Source organism: Cavia porcellus, unplaced genomic scaffold (genome assembly GCF_034190915.1).
Source record: "Cavia porcellus strain 051 isolate PalLab524CR breed Dunkin Hartley unplaced genomic scaffold, mCavPor4.1 scaffold_14, whole genome shotgun sequence".
Taxonomy (NCBI): domain Eukaryota; kingdom Metazoa; phylum Chordata; class Mammalia; order Rodentia; family Caviidae; genus Cavia; species Cavia porcellus.
The window spans coordinates 45,913,097-45,930,536 of NW_026947497.1; the positions used below are offsets into that span (position 1 = coordinate 45,913,097).

The following is a 17,440-nucleotide window of genomic DNA, read 5'->3' on the forward strand; positions in this document are numbered from 1 at the left end:
AACAACGCGTGTGGTAGAAATAGCTCTGAGACTGGCTGGTCCCAAATGCCAAACATCTGGCCATAAGACTGATTCCCTTTAGAAATAGTTGCCCCGCATCTCTACCCACAACCAACTACTTTTACCCAAACATTCAACCACTCACCACCAAACCATCCAGTCCAACAGCCAGCTCCCCTCCCAGCCAACCACTATGAGCTACAAGAAAATGTCAGTCCTCATTAATTCTCAAGTTCACAGGACTAGGCACTGTCTTCCTGCATTTTCTGTTGCTCAATGTGAGTATCTGAGACTAGGGAATGTATAAAGAAAGAGCAGGGGCTCATATTAGCTCATGCTTTTGAGGCTAGCAGGTCCAAGAACACGGCACTGGCATCTCCTTGGGGTCTGCTGACAATATTGTGATGCCTGACAGAAAAGTGTAAGGGCAGGTGTTGCATGTAAGAGACAAACACATGAGGTGTGGACTTGCTGTAACAACTTGCTCTCCAGTAACTGACCCAGAGCAAGCACTCACTGACGTGAGAAAGTATTCCTGAGAGCTCGGCCCCAATCCTTTCCAGCAGGACTCTAACTCTTGCCTTTATTTCTGTGCCAGAGTTTGACTCCTTTAGTTTTGACAACCTTATATTTCCCTGGTTAATCAGATAATTTGCTAAGAACTATTAGCCCTTCCATCCTGGTTCTCCTTGTTCTTATTACAGCTCCACATTAAATCATTTCACCGCCTCCTCAGATAGATCCATTCCAGCTGCCGGAAGGCAGAAGCTTGGTCAGTGTGGATTAGAGGTATGGTAGAGATCTATTTGTAAATGGAACAGGGGTGAGCTATTGTGTTAGTAAGCTTCTGTCTAGTTCCTTTTCTTTCATTGCTAAGACAAAATACCTGACACCCAAAATTAACGGAGGAAAGGTTTATTTTGCTTACACTTTGTAGTGGTTAGTGTGTAATTGGCTGGCTCCAAGACAGGGTGGCATGGCAGAGGGACACCATACAGGAGAAACAGGTCATGTTGGGCAGAAGATAGAAAAGCAACAAGGAACAATCACAGCTCTTTCTATCCCTTTTATCTTATCTAGGCTACTCAGGGTCGGTACCTCTCACACCCTTAATCCGAGCATTGCACTGAAAATTAATCCCAGCATCACACACTCTGGACTAAACCACCTCTGCTCTGAGGGTTTTAATGATCTGCTGGGCTCTTCCCCTAGTATTCTTTTACCTTCCAAGTTGGGACCAATTTATTTCCACCTCCTCATGCTTGTTAGTTCAATTTTGATTGTTCTCCGCCTCCTCATATTGGATTTGGGGTGGCTAAAAATAAAAAACATAGACAATGGTACAATATGAAATAAAGGTTAGGAGTGGTACCAGAATGCATAGATGGAAGATGAGGAATATACAGTTAACCCAGGAAACTTGGGAGACCACGGTTATGGATAATGAACACCATATTTAGAGCCTGCAATCACTGATGGAAAGATTGATTAGGTACTTAGGAGTGAGACCATGTCTCAGCTCACTAGCTGATTGAATTTTCCCTGATTACTGAGCATCCAGCTGTGGCTTGCTCTTTTCAAGATACAGAGCTGACCAGAACTCGGGCCTGACCCAAAAGGTGTTCACAATCCAATCTGGTGCCATTCCAATCTCATTCGCTGACCATGGCCACAGACTCCAACGCCCAGGATTCACCTGTGGCTCATTCCGTGCCATAGTTCATGCCTCACGCAATTGGTAAAACTAGTTCTTCCACTTACCACGGATTACTGGACCAGAAATGTAGGTCCAAGCCAAAGACAACCATGAAGGTGCTGACCTCAGAAGGGGTCAAATCTCCCCGCAGTTTCCTAACGTTTCCTTCGCTTGCATGGAGACGCATCAGTTTTGGCAGCTTGTATTTTTTCCACAGCACCAGTTACGTATCCCCCATCCTATCTGCCCTTTTTACAGTGTGATCCTCACATGTGACTCCTGGCTGGCAGGGTTTCTGTCCTTCCTCCTTTGAACCTGGTTAGGGCTTTATAACACCCCAGGGACAAAGTCCGGTAGAAGTGATGTCACTGAGCATCAGAACTGAGTTTATACAACTGCTCTGCCCCTCTCTTTGTTCTCTCGGGACGGTTGCTCTTGGAAACCAGTTCCCATGTGCTAAAGTTGCCCCAAAGTCCACGGAGAAGCCCCTATAATAGAACCAAGGCCCTGGCACATCTACCTGGCTGGGTTCCTATGCGACAGCTCACATGAACTTGCCAGCCGTGCTGGGGAGCCCCTGTCCATGCAGCCCCAGCTCTGCCTGAGCTGCCCAGTGGAGACCCCACATGAGAGACCCAACCATTCCCACTAAGCCTTGCCTGCAAGGCAGATTCTCAAGCAAAACAAGTGACTATTGTTGTTTTAAGCTGCTAGGCTGGGGTGGTTTATGGATCAGTGACAGATGGCTGAAGCTCCCATCCATTCATATTTTCTCCCAGGGAAGAACAAATGCCAGATGCATTCCAGAGGTGGCCGCTCCAGCTCTGCTGAATCCCGAGCTTTCCCACCCACAAGTCCTGTGCGCAGGCTCCTCTTGGGAATTCTGAGAGCCAGAATGACTGAGGCTGGGAAAGAGGTGCTATTTCACGCTGCTTTGATTCTCGCAAATTCTAGCACTAATCCCCATTCCCCAGAGCCTCCTGTGGCACCCTTGAAGAGAACAACTAGTGTTCTCTTTCCTTCTGGTCTCACCAGTGGGGACTTCATTTCTTCACCTGGTCTCCAATCCCTTAGCGTATCTAAGTCTGGAAACTGAGTGTTTTTTCTCTTTACTGCCATTCCAACTTCTGGCTTTTTTTTCTTCAGTGTGATCCCTCTATTATCTGGGACTCAGATCCTGGATTTGCCACCTTTCTGCACCTCTGTTACTTCTTATTTCCAGCTGGACTCATGTCCAGACCTCCTTGAAAAGATCAACACTTTCTTAAACCTTTTTACTGCTCATCGTTTTAGAGACAGTGGTTAACAGCGTGCACTCTGAGACTGGGGAAGGATGGAGCAGGTGTATAGGCTCTAAACTGACTTTATAAAATAGAGTTAGGGTTAAATGAGATGGCATTGCCATCTCATGGCTAGGAGTGTGGCCTCATCAGATACCTATGTTGTGAAACGGAACCACTTTGGGAAACAGAACCTCCATTGTTGGTGAGATAGGCGCCAACACAGAGGCCTCTGTTCCCTGCTGCCTTCTAGACAGGTCGGCTGGGCCAATGAGAAGTGGGTAGAGTTGTTTCATTGGGCTGGGAGGAAAACCCTTTAGTGGCTGACCTAGTTGGGCTCGCCTGGGTGCCAGCTCCCTCCCTGTCCTTGTGACAGATGCTATGGTTAGGGCCACTGTTCTGGATCATGTAGGGGACCTTTGGGTGGAGCCCTGCACCTTCATTAGAAGGGCGTGGCCAGCATACACCAGGGTCCCAGGTGAGATGGGAGTCACCTTAACATTCTTCTCAATGTGAGAAACAGACTCTTAACACAATGTTATTCTGTGACTCTGGTACTAGAGGGTAAAGTCAGTCCCTGACTGATATACACAGTCAGGGTTATTATTCTCTTGTGGGCATTTCCATCACTGTGGGACGCTCTGTTCTTGTGGTCCAGCCGTCATCAGGTCAACCTGTCCCACTTCTGAAAAATCTGATTAAGATGGAAGGACACACACCATGCTGTGTGCAGGTTCCAGAGGGACGTTGATGCTGGAATATGTCAGGCTTTCCTTACCCAGGATCTTCAGGAAGAACTTCCTGTCCTTTGTCAGTGTCTTACGGGTCCTTGTGACCTGAGAGAATGTGTCCTATTCCAAACTTCTTTATGTTGTCTACATGGTACGAATTTGCCATTCAGCCTTGCTATGTTCTGATATTAACGTGTGGAAGATGAGATTAGAATGACAAGCAGGAAGAAAAGTTTGTAAGCAGGAAGAAAAAGAAAAGATTTTATCTTGAAGATTTTTTTTCATTTTTGCTAAAAATGGATGCAACTTGAGACCACATTCAGTAGTGAAATAAGACACAGATATGTAAACACTGTATTGTTTCACTAGTGAGAAGCTGAAAGAAAAAATATGTATACATATATGCATATATAAAAACAGTTAAGGCAATTATACTATACTCTGCATTCACTGAAGAGAAAGTTTTGTGCTGGGATTGTTCAGACGAGTGAATGAAGACGGCTTGTGCTCTGGGTGAATGAATGGGGATGACAGTGTGAGTGTGTGTACCATTGTTGCCCCGATTGATGTGTTTTGAAATTTTGTTGTAGTTTTTTCTCTATTTTTCTCCTTTAAATAAAATCAATTTGAAAAATAAAAAATAAAATCACAGGCCCATAAATAATTAATACTTTGTTCTTTCATTAAAAAACATTCTGCAAGGAAGAATAAAGGTAAGAATAATACCTTATAGGTATACAGAAAATCCATTTGATTTTTTGGCTAGACAACTGTGTATATAGCAGATCTGGAAGAATTTTTGGATATTGTGGCATTTATTTAAGGAGGTATGCAAATCAAGACACTGAAATAGTGAACGTAACGTTTATTTTTATAGTCCCAGAAGTTAAAAAAAGGTTTTACCTTAGAAAGGTGCACAATTCACCCCTTTAGTCTTAGCAAACAAGATTTAAGTAAACAAATACCTTACTTCAAAATTTTATTCTAAATACTGATGTTCATCCATGACATAGAAACTAATAAGGAAATATTTTTCCTCTTACAGGCTTACTTAAATTTATAAATGCTTTTCTATCTATAATCATTGAGGAGACAGTTTAACATATGGACATGTACTTAGTTTTATTTTTTAAAATGCAGCTGAGAATAATTTATACATACATACTTGTATACCTGACAGTGATAAAACTAAGTTATAAAGAAAATATTATTATATATGTTATTCTCAGCATGCAAATAGGAGATTTAAAAAACCCTAAAATGTTCAATTAGACTTAAAGCTTTAATAGTTTTACAAATCAGCTCTAATCAATAGCATTGGGACAATTCTTCTCTGAGGTTTACATGCTAGAATTTACGCATAGCTGGGAAGAAAGGAACGTGATTAGTGTGGCAACTGACAGTCTGACCTCGAAGAGACACACAGCATTGCCTGTAAAATGAGAGTCAAACACATCATTTTTTAACATTATTTTCAGATCATTTTAAATACAAGACATGCATGCATCAAATTATTGATAGTTGCGTATTTCACATTTCCATCTAAGTCAGAGGAACACAATGATTACTCTTGAGTTCTACACTGAAAAAAAGTGTTGCTTACATTTGTAGAAGATGCATCTCATTCGCTTTCCAAGCCCTTCACATGCAGACCAAGGGAATGAAAGCTGAAGAATACACTTTTTGCAAAAATCCAATTACGGAATTTATTGATCAAGTACCAAAGGCCAACAGTGATAATGTCACACAAAATATGGCTCCTGAGCCTGCTGCTCAGCCAAAAGCTAAACTAGCAACCGAAAAGCCTATCTACCTGAGGCTGTTCCGAAACCTTTACCATTGTACCGCTAACCATGCACGACACTGAAGTCAAACCTTCAAGTGATCTGAAGCACTTTGGTGTAGGAATTTAACCTCTGAAAATACAATATAATTTCTGAAAGAGTTTAGCTCATTACAGCATCTATAAAAAGCTCTATTTAACATAATTATATGAACTGCTATCTCATGAGCATAACATGTTACTTAGAAAAGGTAGCAGGAAAAAAAATACCAAGTGCATATAAATAACAACCTCCCCTCCCAGAAAAGTAAGAGGAAAATCAAATTTTGATACCAAACAAGATAATATCAAGACAATGCCACAGTGCAGCTTCAAAGAGAAGATTTGGGTAATCGGTTGTTTGAGCTAGACGATTATCAATAACCAATCAGACAGGTCCCAGTTCTCCCAGATATACAGGAACCCTTCTGGACACCGTCAGATCACAGAAATGCATCTGCAAGTGACACTGCTCTGGACTTCTTTTTTCCTTTTTTAATGGTACTGGGGATTAAACCCAGGGCCTTTGCACTGACTACATCTCCAGCCTTTCTTGTTCTTTTTTTCTTCTCTTTTTCCTCCTACTCCTCATTCTCTCTCTGTCTCTGTCTCTGTCTCTCTGTCTCTCTCTCTGAAACAGGGCCTTGCTTAGTCACTAAATTGTCCAGGCTGGGCTTAAATTTATGACTCACCTGCCTCAGGCTTCCAGAGTGCTAGGATCACCTCCTCTCCCTGTGTGCCTGAAGCTATTACAAGGAGACCCCAGAATTCATCCTGAGTGTCCTGTGCATGTGAGAAAGTCACGTGTGTCATTCCAAATACGTCATTCCATATTTCAATATTTTCCCCACCAGGAGAATTTCAGCAGCCTCTTCCCAGGGGAACTGTGACTTTCCGCTCCACTAGGGTCAGAATTTGCTCTAATTCCAGCACGATTCCTGTGTACTCAGTGTGAGGCATCTTCCCAAAGATGGAATAAACTGATGGCTGAAGGAACCAAAATTTTAAAAATGCACGTAGTTTTCAGAAGCGTTGGTTTATACTAACACTACTCCTGCTGCCACTGCTCTGGAAGTCACAGGAAGCACCTGCTACCCCACGATGCAGCGGCTGATCCGGGCTTTGTGCCCAGGTGTGGCTGCCATGCCCTTCCCAGAGAGTGGAGTCACAGCCTTGGGTTCCAGTCACAAATCAGCAATTTTATACAACAAGCTTCCCTGGGCAGTGTCGTTAACCTCATCTGTGTAAAGTGACAAAAATGAATAAAACATATCTTTAAAGTCAGATTATGCTCTGATTGGCTCTCCATTTAGGGCAAATTACTAAGACTGTCTTACTAATAGTCGCAAATATGAAATTAAGCCTGAGTTGCAAGCGGTTCCTGGAGGTGTCATACATCCATGATCCACACCGATGGCACAGGAGAATATTCTGCAACTGTTTTCGCCCACACTAACTCTATGGATCTTTTTAAAAAGTAACTTTAGTCAGTACATTTCTCGGATATAAACTTGCCAAGGTTTGTTTCTTCCTGAATAAGTTTTTGAAAACACAGAATGAAATATTTTATTATAGCACACAATCTTTTGCTTTTATCAAATGAAATTCCGGGACACCCTCATACTTCTGAGAACTTCCAAAGTTCATTATTTGATAAGGTCATATCAAGGTTAAGGGAAGGCCTGGGTGTTCAGCAAAGATCTTAGATACCCAGAAAAGCAAACTGAGGCTCTTCTGAGAAAAAAACAAAACAAAGTAACAAACGCACGTATAAAATAGATAAGACATGAGGATTCAGAAAGCAGCAATTTGGGCATAAATATCTGACAGCTATCCTGGATCGCAAGCTGATTTATGAGTATGCAAAACAGCAATGAAAATAAAGAGCCTCGGAAGGATGTGCTAATGGGAAGATGGGAGACAGCTCTGCTGCAGTTAGAGGCCAGGACGCTGCCTTTGTCAGAGCTCTAGGGGCCCCAGGAGAGCACAGCGGTAAACACAGCCAGACTGACGGCTTGTTCGTTGTGTGGTGAGCCAGACCTCTGGGGCCTGACACACCGCCTGTAAAGTTATCTGCATACTGCAGAGAGCAGGTACTTGCTAGAGGATTTGTAAATGGCAGGATGGGAGTTTTGTTATACCTGAAGGTAGCCTGACACACAACCCCAATTCAGCAGCAAAAGTCCATTTCACTTCCTGCAATTAACAAAATAAATAAAGTTTTGAGTCTTTGTGCTTTTCTTGGAATAAAATATCAAGTGTCCTAAGGAAGCTGAGGACTCCATTGGTTGGATTGCTTGTTTTTAAGTGAGAATCAGAAAATTAAGTATTAAAGAGAAACAGATTTTTTTTTGTGAGGGAAGTACAGGCCAGTGTGCATTTAGTGTCATCCCTGTGTGCACAAGGGTATCAACAAATACAGGCAAAATGTCATCACTGGCAGACCAACAGTGACCTCTTGGGCTGCTAAGACAGCAGGCTTGTCCACTCGGCAGGACAGAATGCACTGCACCAAGGTGCTATCTGAGGCAGACAGAAAGTCCCTGTTCCCACTTGGTTTCAAAGCAGTTTAAAGGTCCCTGAGATGAGAAAGGCGACAGAGGAGCCCCACTTCCCCCAACTCACTGCCGATATCCTTACAGGCACTGCAGGGACAGGGGCATGAGGAGGTGCGGGGACAGGTCGCAAGCAGAGGCGATTCTAGCTGAGAAGGAAACGCTGGTTTTTTTCTTTGAAGCTTCCCAGTTCCTCTGAGAATTCTCCAAAGGTGACCAGGCTATTGCTGAATCAAAGTCTGCAAATGACACCACCTCCTCAGGACCGCGTCCTTCCTCACTGCACGGCCCTGGGCTGGTGACAGAGAGCTGGGAAGGCACCTGGCCCTTGCGGGGTGGCCACTGGAGCCCACGCTTGGCCTGGCTGGTGTGGCCACCTCCCTCTCCTGGAGGAAAGGTCTTGCTGAATGGAGTCAAAGTGTCAGAGCTCTTGAATAATGAGAGGAAATTATCCAAAGCTGGTTAGGTAATAAGTTGACCCAGAAGGAAACCACAGCTGCTGTAACAGCTTCCTAATTTAAACCCTGAGGAACGCAGCAGAAAGGTAACGAGGAGTTGGAGAGGGGGCAGAGTGAAGGAGGTCGGGGTGCCTAAAGAAGGGGCCCACGTGGGGTCCCTAGGGCAGCTGGACTCCTTCTGGGGCCAAGCTTCAGGGGATGCCATCTGAGGGCAGTGGGTGCTGGAGGAAACAGCAAAGGCTCTTCTGCCTATACTGATCTGAATGCATTCAACTCGCGTCCTCTCCATCCTCCAGGGGCAGGCAGCAGGCTCCTGGGGTGACTTCTCTTGGGAAACATGAGCACCATGCATCATTCTGGGTTAGGATTCGCTGTCACTGCAAGAGAACAAACACAGATGGGAACAGCCGTGTATCACCAAGACGCCGCAGAGAGATGGTCACTCCGCGCCAGGGCCCAGCTGACACCTGTGGATGCTCTTTCCGTGGATCCCGGAGGAGGAAGCCCACAGCGCCAGGGGAGAATACTTCCCTCTCCTTCTCCTCCCTACATCACTCCCCCTGCTGAGCGGGAGAACCAGATGGAGGCGGGGTTCCCCCCCTAATTAAATCGAATCCCAGTCTCTATGAATAGATGCCAAATTGCCTTTTTTCCATGTGTGTTTTCCCCCAAGAGTCAGCGGTCCTGGCAAGGTTTCAGCAGAGCATCTTGTGCAGATCCGAGGGGCTCTGGAGGTGCCCTCCCGGTGTCACTGTCAGTCACCAGGCGTCCGGAGGTGCGAGTGGACATAAACTACAAAGTTGGTGTTTGAACCCTTGCTGGCTGCCCTGCTTTGGTTTGAACTCGGCTCTCTCGGCCAGATATCTGCCTTCCTAGCTTTTCCCAGCAGGCTGGTGGCTCTGCCCAGGACTTTTCCTCCTACTTCTCTTTTTAGTTCTGTGACCCCTTCCCTCAAATTCCAGGAGGACTCCCTTTTCGGTCAACTCTGTCTCCCAGGAAGTGCTGGAACAGGAAGAATCAACAGATCTGGTATCGCCACAGCACACAGATCAACAGGTGACCCTCAGGCCTCATCGGACTCCTACTCAGCGGCCTGCTCAGTGAGACACTCGGCTTAGCCAGGCTTGGCAGCCTGTGCTGTCACCCCTGCTACACAACAGGTGGTGCAAGGCAATATCCTGAGGCCAGGAGTTTGGGGCTGGCCTGGGCAACACAGAAAAACACCTTGAAAACAAAAGAAAACAAACAAAAAACATGTTTCTGGAAAGCTTTGAAACAACCCGAATGGATGTATGGATAGATAATAGATCAATAGATAGATCTACCCATGACATTGCGTGCGTGCATGCATGCGTACGTGTGTGTGTGTGTGTGTGTGTGTGTGTGTGGTATTTGTTTCTATGTTCTGAAGCCAAGCAGAAGCTGCCATAACAGGAAAGGACAATGGGAAAGAAGGAGGCAAGTGAACAGAAGAACAACCTCTAAAGCAAAACTTATTTGAAATGGAAGAAACCTCCTGGAAAATTTAAAAACACTGTGGGCAGGGGTGTGGCTCAGTAGTAGAGTACTTGCTTACCAGGTCCAAGGCCCTTGGTTTGACCCCAGAACCCCAATCCCCCAAAAGAGAGAGCAGATGCTAGCAAACACTTTCACTATGACACCCTGAACAGCTCTCCACCCGGGCGAGTGGACACTGCTTCATTTCTTGGAAACTGGGTGCTAGCAAGATAATAGGAGTCCAGCTTTACAGAACAGTCTCGGAGCTGCAGGCTTCCCTTTCCCGGACTTATCTTGATGTTTCAGCCACGCTAAACTGAGAGAATATAAAGCCAGACAGGAATAGACAAAGCCTCTCTTGCCTACGATACTGATCTGTGCCCAGCTGTTATAATAGAAGTGACTTTGAAAGCTGATTACTGTAAAGCCAGTCCACATTTATTGGAAAAAATATAAGTAAGCAAAATAAACATACCAGTAATGTCGCTAGCGCTAAGGTTTTGCTGTTAATTCGCTGCAAGGCAGGGCTGTGTTCTGCATAGTGGTTTGTACTCCCCCATCTCATTTGCATACAGACATCTTTGCCTGATCACATACTGTGCGTTTTATCGGGCTGGAAGGGAAACGCAGCAGCAGAGGACTTTGCCAGCACCTGCAAGCCCTGGGTTCAATCCTCAGCTCATAGTAAATAAATAAATAAATGAAAAAACAAATACATAAGTTTACGTATTGTGTCAATATACATACAGGACACTTGTGATGGCTACGTAGCTTTCCATTGTTTTACTCAATTAAAAAAATTAAACATTCAGGATTCTTCCAATTTTAAATTTTGTTTTGTAAATTGTCAACTTTTTCACAGATCTCTGGAAGAGGAATTATTACTGAAGATGTCAAACTATCCCTTTTGCCAAATTATATCCCCTTCCCTAGAAATTTTATATAATTTGTATTCTCTCAACATTTCTCTTTAAGAAAACGTTCTTTTGCTCCTATCCCACCTGGGTTATTTTTTAACGAGGTCTCACTCTGTAGTCCAGGCTGGAGTTGAGCTTACAAGGTGGGCCTGGCTGACCTCAAGTTCACAAGAGTCCTCTGCCTCAGCCTCCTGAGTGTTAGGACTATAGAATACTGGGTTCTAACACTGCTATTGTTTTCATCTTGTATAAGCCTAATAGGTGAAATTTGTATTAAATTTACCCTCTTATTACTTTTATTGATTTATTTACTTCACTGCTTAGAAGAATAAACATTTTTTTTTCATATGACAAGTGGAAATTTCAATTTCTTCTTTGGTTGAATTTATTGATAGTTTTTCTCCTATTCAAAAGGCAGCAATTATCTCTTTATTGGTTTGGCCATTAAGAGTGCTAGTAATTTTTAATGGGGATGAAATCCAGGGCCTCTGACATGCTAGGAAAGCACTCTGCCCTGAGTTACAAGCCCATCCCAATAATAGTAATAATTTCCTGCTCGGGATATATACTGCAAAAGCTCAATTCTCCCTTTTCTTCTAGTGTTACTTTATTGTTTTCAAAAGTACAAGAGCTTTTGAGATCCTTTTGCTGTTAAATCGGCCCTTTTCTTACACAATGTTATGTATCTCACAGGAGTCCCAAAAATCCCCTCCTGTGAGATACATAACATTGACCCAATTTTTCCTGGATTTTGTTTTGCCTTTTAAAACTTAGCTGCAATTTTAGCTAGAAGTGTGTAAGGTTCTAACCTTCTGAAATTCACTGAACATCCATTGTTACTTTATGCTATCTTACATTTCTATGCCCTTAAGATTCACAGTTTCTCTTCCCCTCTTGTGTGACTGTCCTGGCTCTTGGTGCTTCATCCAGGTGAAATGCCCATAGGGTTTTTAACAGGCTGGGCTGAACTGAAAATGATAATTTCCACACTGTCCTCTCTCCTTCAGGAACATAGTATGTCTTTCCATTGCTGCAAACCTCATGTGCCTTTCAATAAAAATTTGAGGACTGAGGGTGCAGCTTGGGGGTTGAGAGTGTGCTTAGTTGGCATGGAGCCCTGAGTTCCATCCCTAACACCAAAAAAAAGTTAAAAACTTGAACTTAAATATATATATTGAACTTAAGTATAAATATATTGGGTTCAATCCTTAGCACAAATATAAACAAATGCACTAATATATATGTGAACTTAAAAAAGAAAATTATCCCAGTGGTGTAGATTGGCACATGCCTGTAATCCCAGCACCCTGGGAGACTGAGGCAGGAGGATCATAATTCTGAGTCCATCCTGGGACATTCAGCAATTTATCAAGACCCTGTCTCAACATTTAAAAAAAAAAATGCTGGTGATGTAGTTCAGTAAAAAGGCCCTGAGTTCAAATTCCAATACTTCCAAACACATTATTATGCCATGAATTTCATTGTTGTTGGCTGTGGTTGGCAGTTCCGCCTGGCTTTTATGATGGAGCTGGAAAGTGTTAGCGAGTTTTCTGGCACAGTAAATAAGAGCACAGGCTCAGACAGTCAGTTTGAACCAGTCATTTCTTTGATGTGTGACTGTAGGCAAGTTAACCTTCCTAGCTTCTCATATGCAAAACATCCCTAAATATACCGTGTACTTTACAAAATCACTGAAATAATAAAAGAGGAGCGCGGGTGAGGCTCAGTGGTACCACCTGCCTCACACACACAAGGCCCTGAGGTTCCTCCCTAGCAACAGGCACACACACACACACACACACACACACACACACACACGAATAAATGAGCACATGCAGGCCAAACCACCTGACCTTCACACACGTACGTGGACGGCTGCTCTTCTCACTCTGCAGATTTTACAGCAGCAAAGGTTGCTGGCAAAACACTAGCTTGTGCATTTCTTCAGACATTCAAAGGCTTTAAGAAACTGTTTCCCAAAGCCCACTTGAAATTTGTAAGAAGCATTTTGTGCAACACTGTTGTTTACCTAATGTATCAAAGAGCAAAAGCAGCTCCAGGCACAGCACTGCCCGCTGCAGCTCTGGGGCCCACAGTCAGCCTGATGACCTCGTCTGCGGTGAGTATCAGGTGCCTCAGCTGTGGGACATCAGACACCCAGGTGTAGTAACTTGCTGGGTGGTGTGACAGTCCCCAAGTCTTGCACCATTCTCTCTCCCACGTGGCCGTTTAGTTAGACCTGTTCTTTGCTGTCTCTGTGGTTATTCAGCATCTCTGCGAAATGATCAAATCCACCCAGGTGTTTTTAACTGGCAAATCCTAGAGTTCCCTATTAAAAATATCTGGGCAAACTGCCACAGAATTGCAGCAAATAAAATAAGCAATCCCACTTTAAACCTTTATGGCTTGTCTCAGTGGGAATGTGCGTCACATTAGCAACTTATCTATGAGCATGACATTAATGAGTGATTTGTCTGGGGGTGTTTTATTGATATTTTAAGAACATGGAACACCTTCTCAAAGCCTATATGTTAACAGGCTGACACACAGTAAAAAAAAAGTTTCAACTGATCAAAAAGCATCTCTGCATTATTATCTTTAAGAAGACATTTAATTGGCAGGGTACCAGTGAAGTGAGGGCAGATCCAACTGGACTACCTTGTTTCATAACTGTCTGTTTGTTGCAGTGGGGGTCAGATGAGTTTTCTTTGTTCTCCTGACCAGTCTGCCTTGTAACAATCCCTCTTTATGACCATGGCTAATGTACCTTATCTCCAAAGATCACAATAAGCCTACACTAAACCTTTCGTGTGTTCTGGTGTTCAGTTTGAGGGGAATGCAGAGTTCAGTCTGGCGTGAAGTCACATAATAATTAGATGGGACTCCCTTTCTCATCGGTGATGTAATGTCCCTTCTCCTTCCTGCAAAAGGCCTGGCTGGGCTGCAGTTGAAGAGATCATTCATCTGGGTAACCTCAGAGCAGGTTCAGAATTACTTCAAGACTCATAGATTATGCACATGGTGTAGACAAACTGGGCCACAGTCCAAGCTGTGCTGTGGTTAAGGTTTAGTACATCTTTCCTCTCCCTGCTGCACTAACAACGGTATTTGAAGTTAACATCCTGCAGGGCTATAAGCTGTGACTCTGCGCCCCTCCTGGTAGCAACCTCAGGTTGAGAGAAAATCATTTGGGTGTAATATTTGTTGGCTTGAAGTAGAAGATGTTTAAGTAAATTTTGAGGGACTAGAGAAGAAAGGATGAAAGAAACTCAGAAACAAAGAAAACACTGGAAGTGGCCACAGAAATTTACTTGTGATGAAAGAGAGGAAAAAAGTCACACGAGCCTCCTGTTTTCTTATAACTAATAATTAAGCCCATCAGTGAGTGCCCTGCTAGAAGTCATTAAAGGAATCACCTCTCCAAGCTGGTATTCTTACTGCAGGTATTCTTTGTTGGCTCTCAATACAGAATGTGTCCTTTTATTTATGTAGGATCTCTTCTATTCTAATGAAAATGAAATTTTAAAAGCAACTTTTCTCTAGACTAGGCTTTATCACAAGGTGTCATATAAACTTTAACAAATCACTTAACCCCTCTGAGTTTCAGATTTACTTAGATGAGTTATTGCATTTTTAACTATCTTGACACGGTATACACAGTGTCAAGCACATGTTAGCTTTTCAATAAATATATTTTTTTCTTCAAATGGAGTTTCCCTATGTTGCCCAGGTTGGGCTTTAAACTCCTGGGTTCAGGTGAGCCTCCTGCCTCAGTCTCCCAAATAGCTGGAACTATACGAGCATAGCATTATGCCTGATTTGATCAATAAACATCCTTAAAAAACTACAGATACAATGTTACTGCTTAAAACAAAGACAAAGGAGAAGGAAGAAATTCACAAAATTAAACTAATCTGGACTTTTCTTGAGGGATATTGCAGAGCCCCAATTTTATAATGCCCTTCAGCTCAGAAACATGTACAAACAGGAAGCCTATAAGAACAGGTATACTGCCCTGTTCCTTCTCGGACTTAATTTCTTAGGTAATAGTACCCACACATCTGGCATGTAGAAGACTCTACATAAATATCTTTTTACTATTGTTACTGTAGCTTGAAAATTATAAATCCATGTGAGTGCACCCAGATCTAGTTCTCTGCCTAATCTCTCTCAGTGCTGTGGCTCCATGTAAAACCACCACTGTGGCCGAGAGACAGAAAAGCAAAGAAGCTTGTGTGCTTGGCTAATATTTGCAAGTTTGCGTGTGTGGATATTCATCTCAGAGCACAGACACAGAAACAAAACTCTCAGGAAATGACTAGAGATGCCTCAGGGAAAGGAAGAGGCTGGCTGGCCCAAAAAGACATGATAAAAGGAACTCTCGTGTCGTTCTCTGTATCGCTATCTGGGGGCATTTGGGGAGGGTGTTAGGAGGGTAGGGTTAGACAATAAAGGAGCGTGTTTTCTATAGAAGCTTTAAACAATTAAGCATAAACCCAAGACGCGATCTGTTTCGCATTATCAGATCCTGGCAAGGCTACCAGTATCATGATGAAATTCTCTACAGCTCCAGGACTGACCTCTCCTACTGCCTCTTTACCACCACCAACATTATTTCTTTGTACAAAGGGACAAAAACGGGAATTATGGCAGGAAAATGCTAAGATGGAAAATAAGAGTAAAATCCCCTCCCCTCCCCCATAATTCTTTTGTTATCTTTTCACCTTTTGTAAGTTTCCCATAGAACTTTGCACGTAGCTGGTTCTTATTAAAGATCCTGTGCTAGGGTTGGGAGTGTAGCTCAGTAGCAGCTTAAATATCTACTTGCCTGACATGCACAAAACCCCTGGGTTTGATATCCAGGACATTTTAAAAAAATCTCATGATATATTTTGGATTCTACACTTCCAGAAAAATCTGCAATAAGAACTAGGAAAGTGCTGAAGGAAGGCTGGCCAATGGGACATGGTGTAGGGGAAAGTGGGCTATCATAGCCTCACATGCAAAGGGTGACAGGCTGAAGATTCTGTACCCAGTGTGGCCTATGAAGGACAGGATGGCCATCGGAACCGCTCCTTTTCCCAGAACTAGGGCAGACCTCATGGATAACAGAGTTCTATACCAGAGGTATCTCCAGCTGTACAAGGCTTGTCCAAACAACGGACAAGAGTGCTTTCCACCGAATCCCGTCTTCAGTGACGGTCACAGACTTTCAAAAGCACGAAGCCACCTGCACACTGCTTAAGACATGAAGAAGGATGACTCACAGAAGGAGTTATTTCATTCCCCTAAGTGCCAGGTGGGGAACTTTGGGCGACAGTGGAGTCCTGTAATGCAGGCTGCTTAGTTATAACACAGGTACCACTCTGAAGGACATACATTTGCCATCATGGTTTGTAACTAGACATCCCTCCAATGATGCATGCACTCACAGATATGACTTTTGGAATATGACTGAATCATGGGAACCCTACAGCTAAATGTTGAGGTTAGGAGGTGGGGCCTGATTGAATGAACAGGCCAGTGGGGGCGTGGCCCAGAAGTGGGTCTCTCCCTTTAGGCTCCTCCCTAGCTCTCAGCTTCCTGGCTGCCTGGGGTGAGCTGCTCTCCTCCAAGCAGGTCCTTCCTTCCTCAGTGATGCTTCTGCCCTAAAGAACGACCCACTAAGAACTGAAACCTCTAAACCCATGCACCAAAATAAACCTGTCCTTTAATTTGTTGTGTGGGGTACTGAGTCCCAGTGACAAGAAACTTAACTAAGACATATTGGGAATTCTCTGTACTTTCTGCTCAGTTTTGCTGTGAACCTAAAACTGCTCTACATAATAATATTTTTAAAAACCCATGAGAGAGAAGAAAGAACTATTGCCATGCCATAAAAGGAATTCGTTTCATTTGCATGATGCTTTAAATTTTAAATAGTGGTTTTAGTCTCTCATACAATCCGATCTGAGGAAACTAGAAGGCCCAGTGTCCTTATTTCCATTTTTCAAGACCAGGAAATGGCAGCTCAGAGCCAACAGAACTTTTCTTACTCTAAAGAACTAATGAGCATTCACATCAGGGCTGAAAAGCCATCCTTTGCCTCTGAGTCCAATGACCAACCTGCTTTCCATCTGGATGTCCAACAATTCTCAAGCTTTTCCCCCAAAAAAGCAAACCTTATTCTGTTCCAGATTAAACATCCAAAATAAATGTTTTACTGATCATTAATGTAAGCCAGAAATGTAAATGAAATTATGACAGAAAAGAAAGATGATCCAAAAGATGAGGTGCTAATATCCGTGACCCAAAGACCTGCCTCTCTCAGCTCTGAGACACTGTTGCTGGCTTCTCGGACCTGAAGGATGTGAACCCCAGCCAATGTCCTGTGAGTTAAAGTCTGGTAGATCCAGGGCTGCAGAGGACTAGAACAGCTCCCTGTAAGGAAAAATTGTCACATAAAGCAATTCTCCAAATAGGTTAAGGCTTTCTTTTTACTTCC

General features: G+C 43.5%; 1 protein-coding gene across 5 annotated transcripts in view; it reads right to left on the reverse strand.

The window, feature by feature from the left end:
* Window positions 1–4,557: 4,557 nt before the first annotated feature.
* Window positions 4,558–17,440, reverse strand: part of Tmem154 (transmembrane protein 154) — a 44,912-nt gene continuing 32,029 nt past the window's right edge. For 4 of the 5 annotated variants that reach the window (XM_013140761.3, XM_013140760.3, XM_063260848.1 and 1 more), the window contains one exon: window positions 4,558–8,919. In XM_013140761.3, coding sequence (XP_012996215.1) covers window positions 8,904–8,919 — 16 coding nt within the window. In that variant the 3' untranslated portion in view covers window positions 4,558–8,903. The other variant, XM_063260847.1, reaches the window with a different exon arrangement.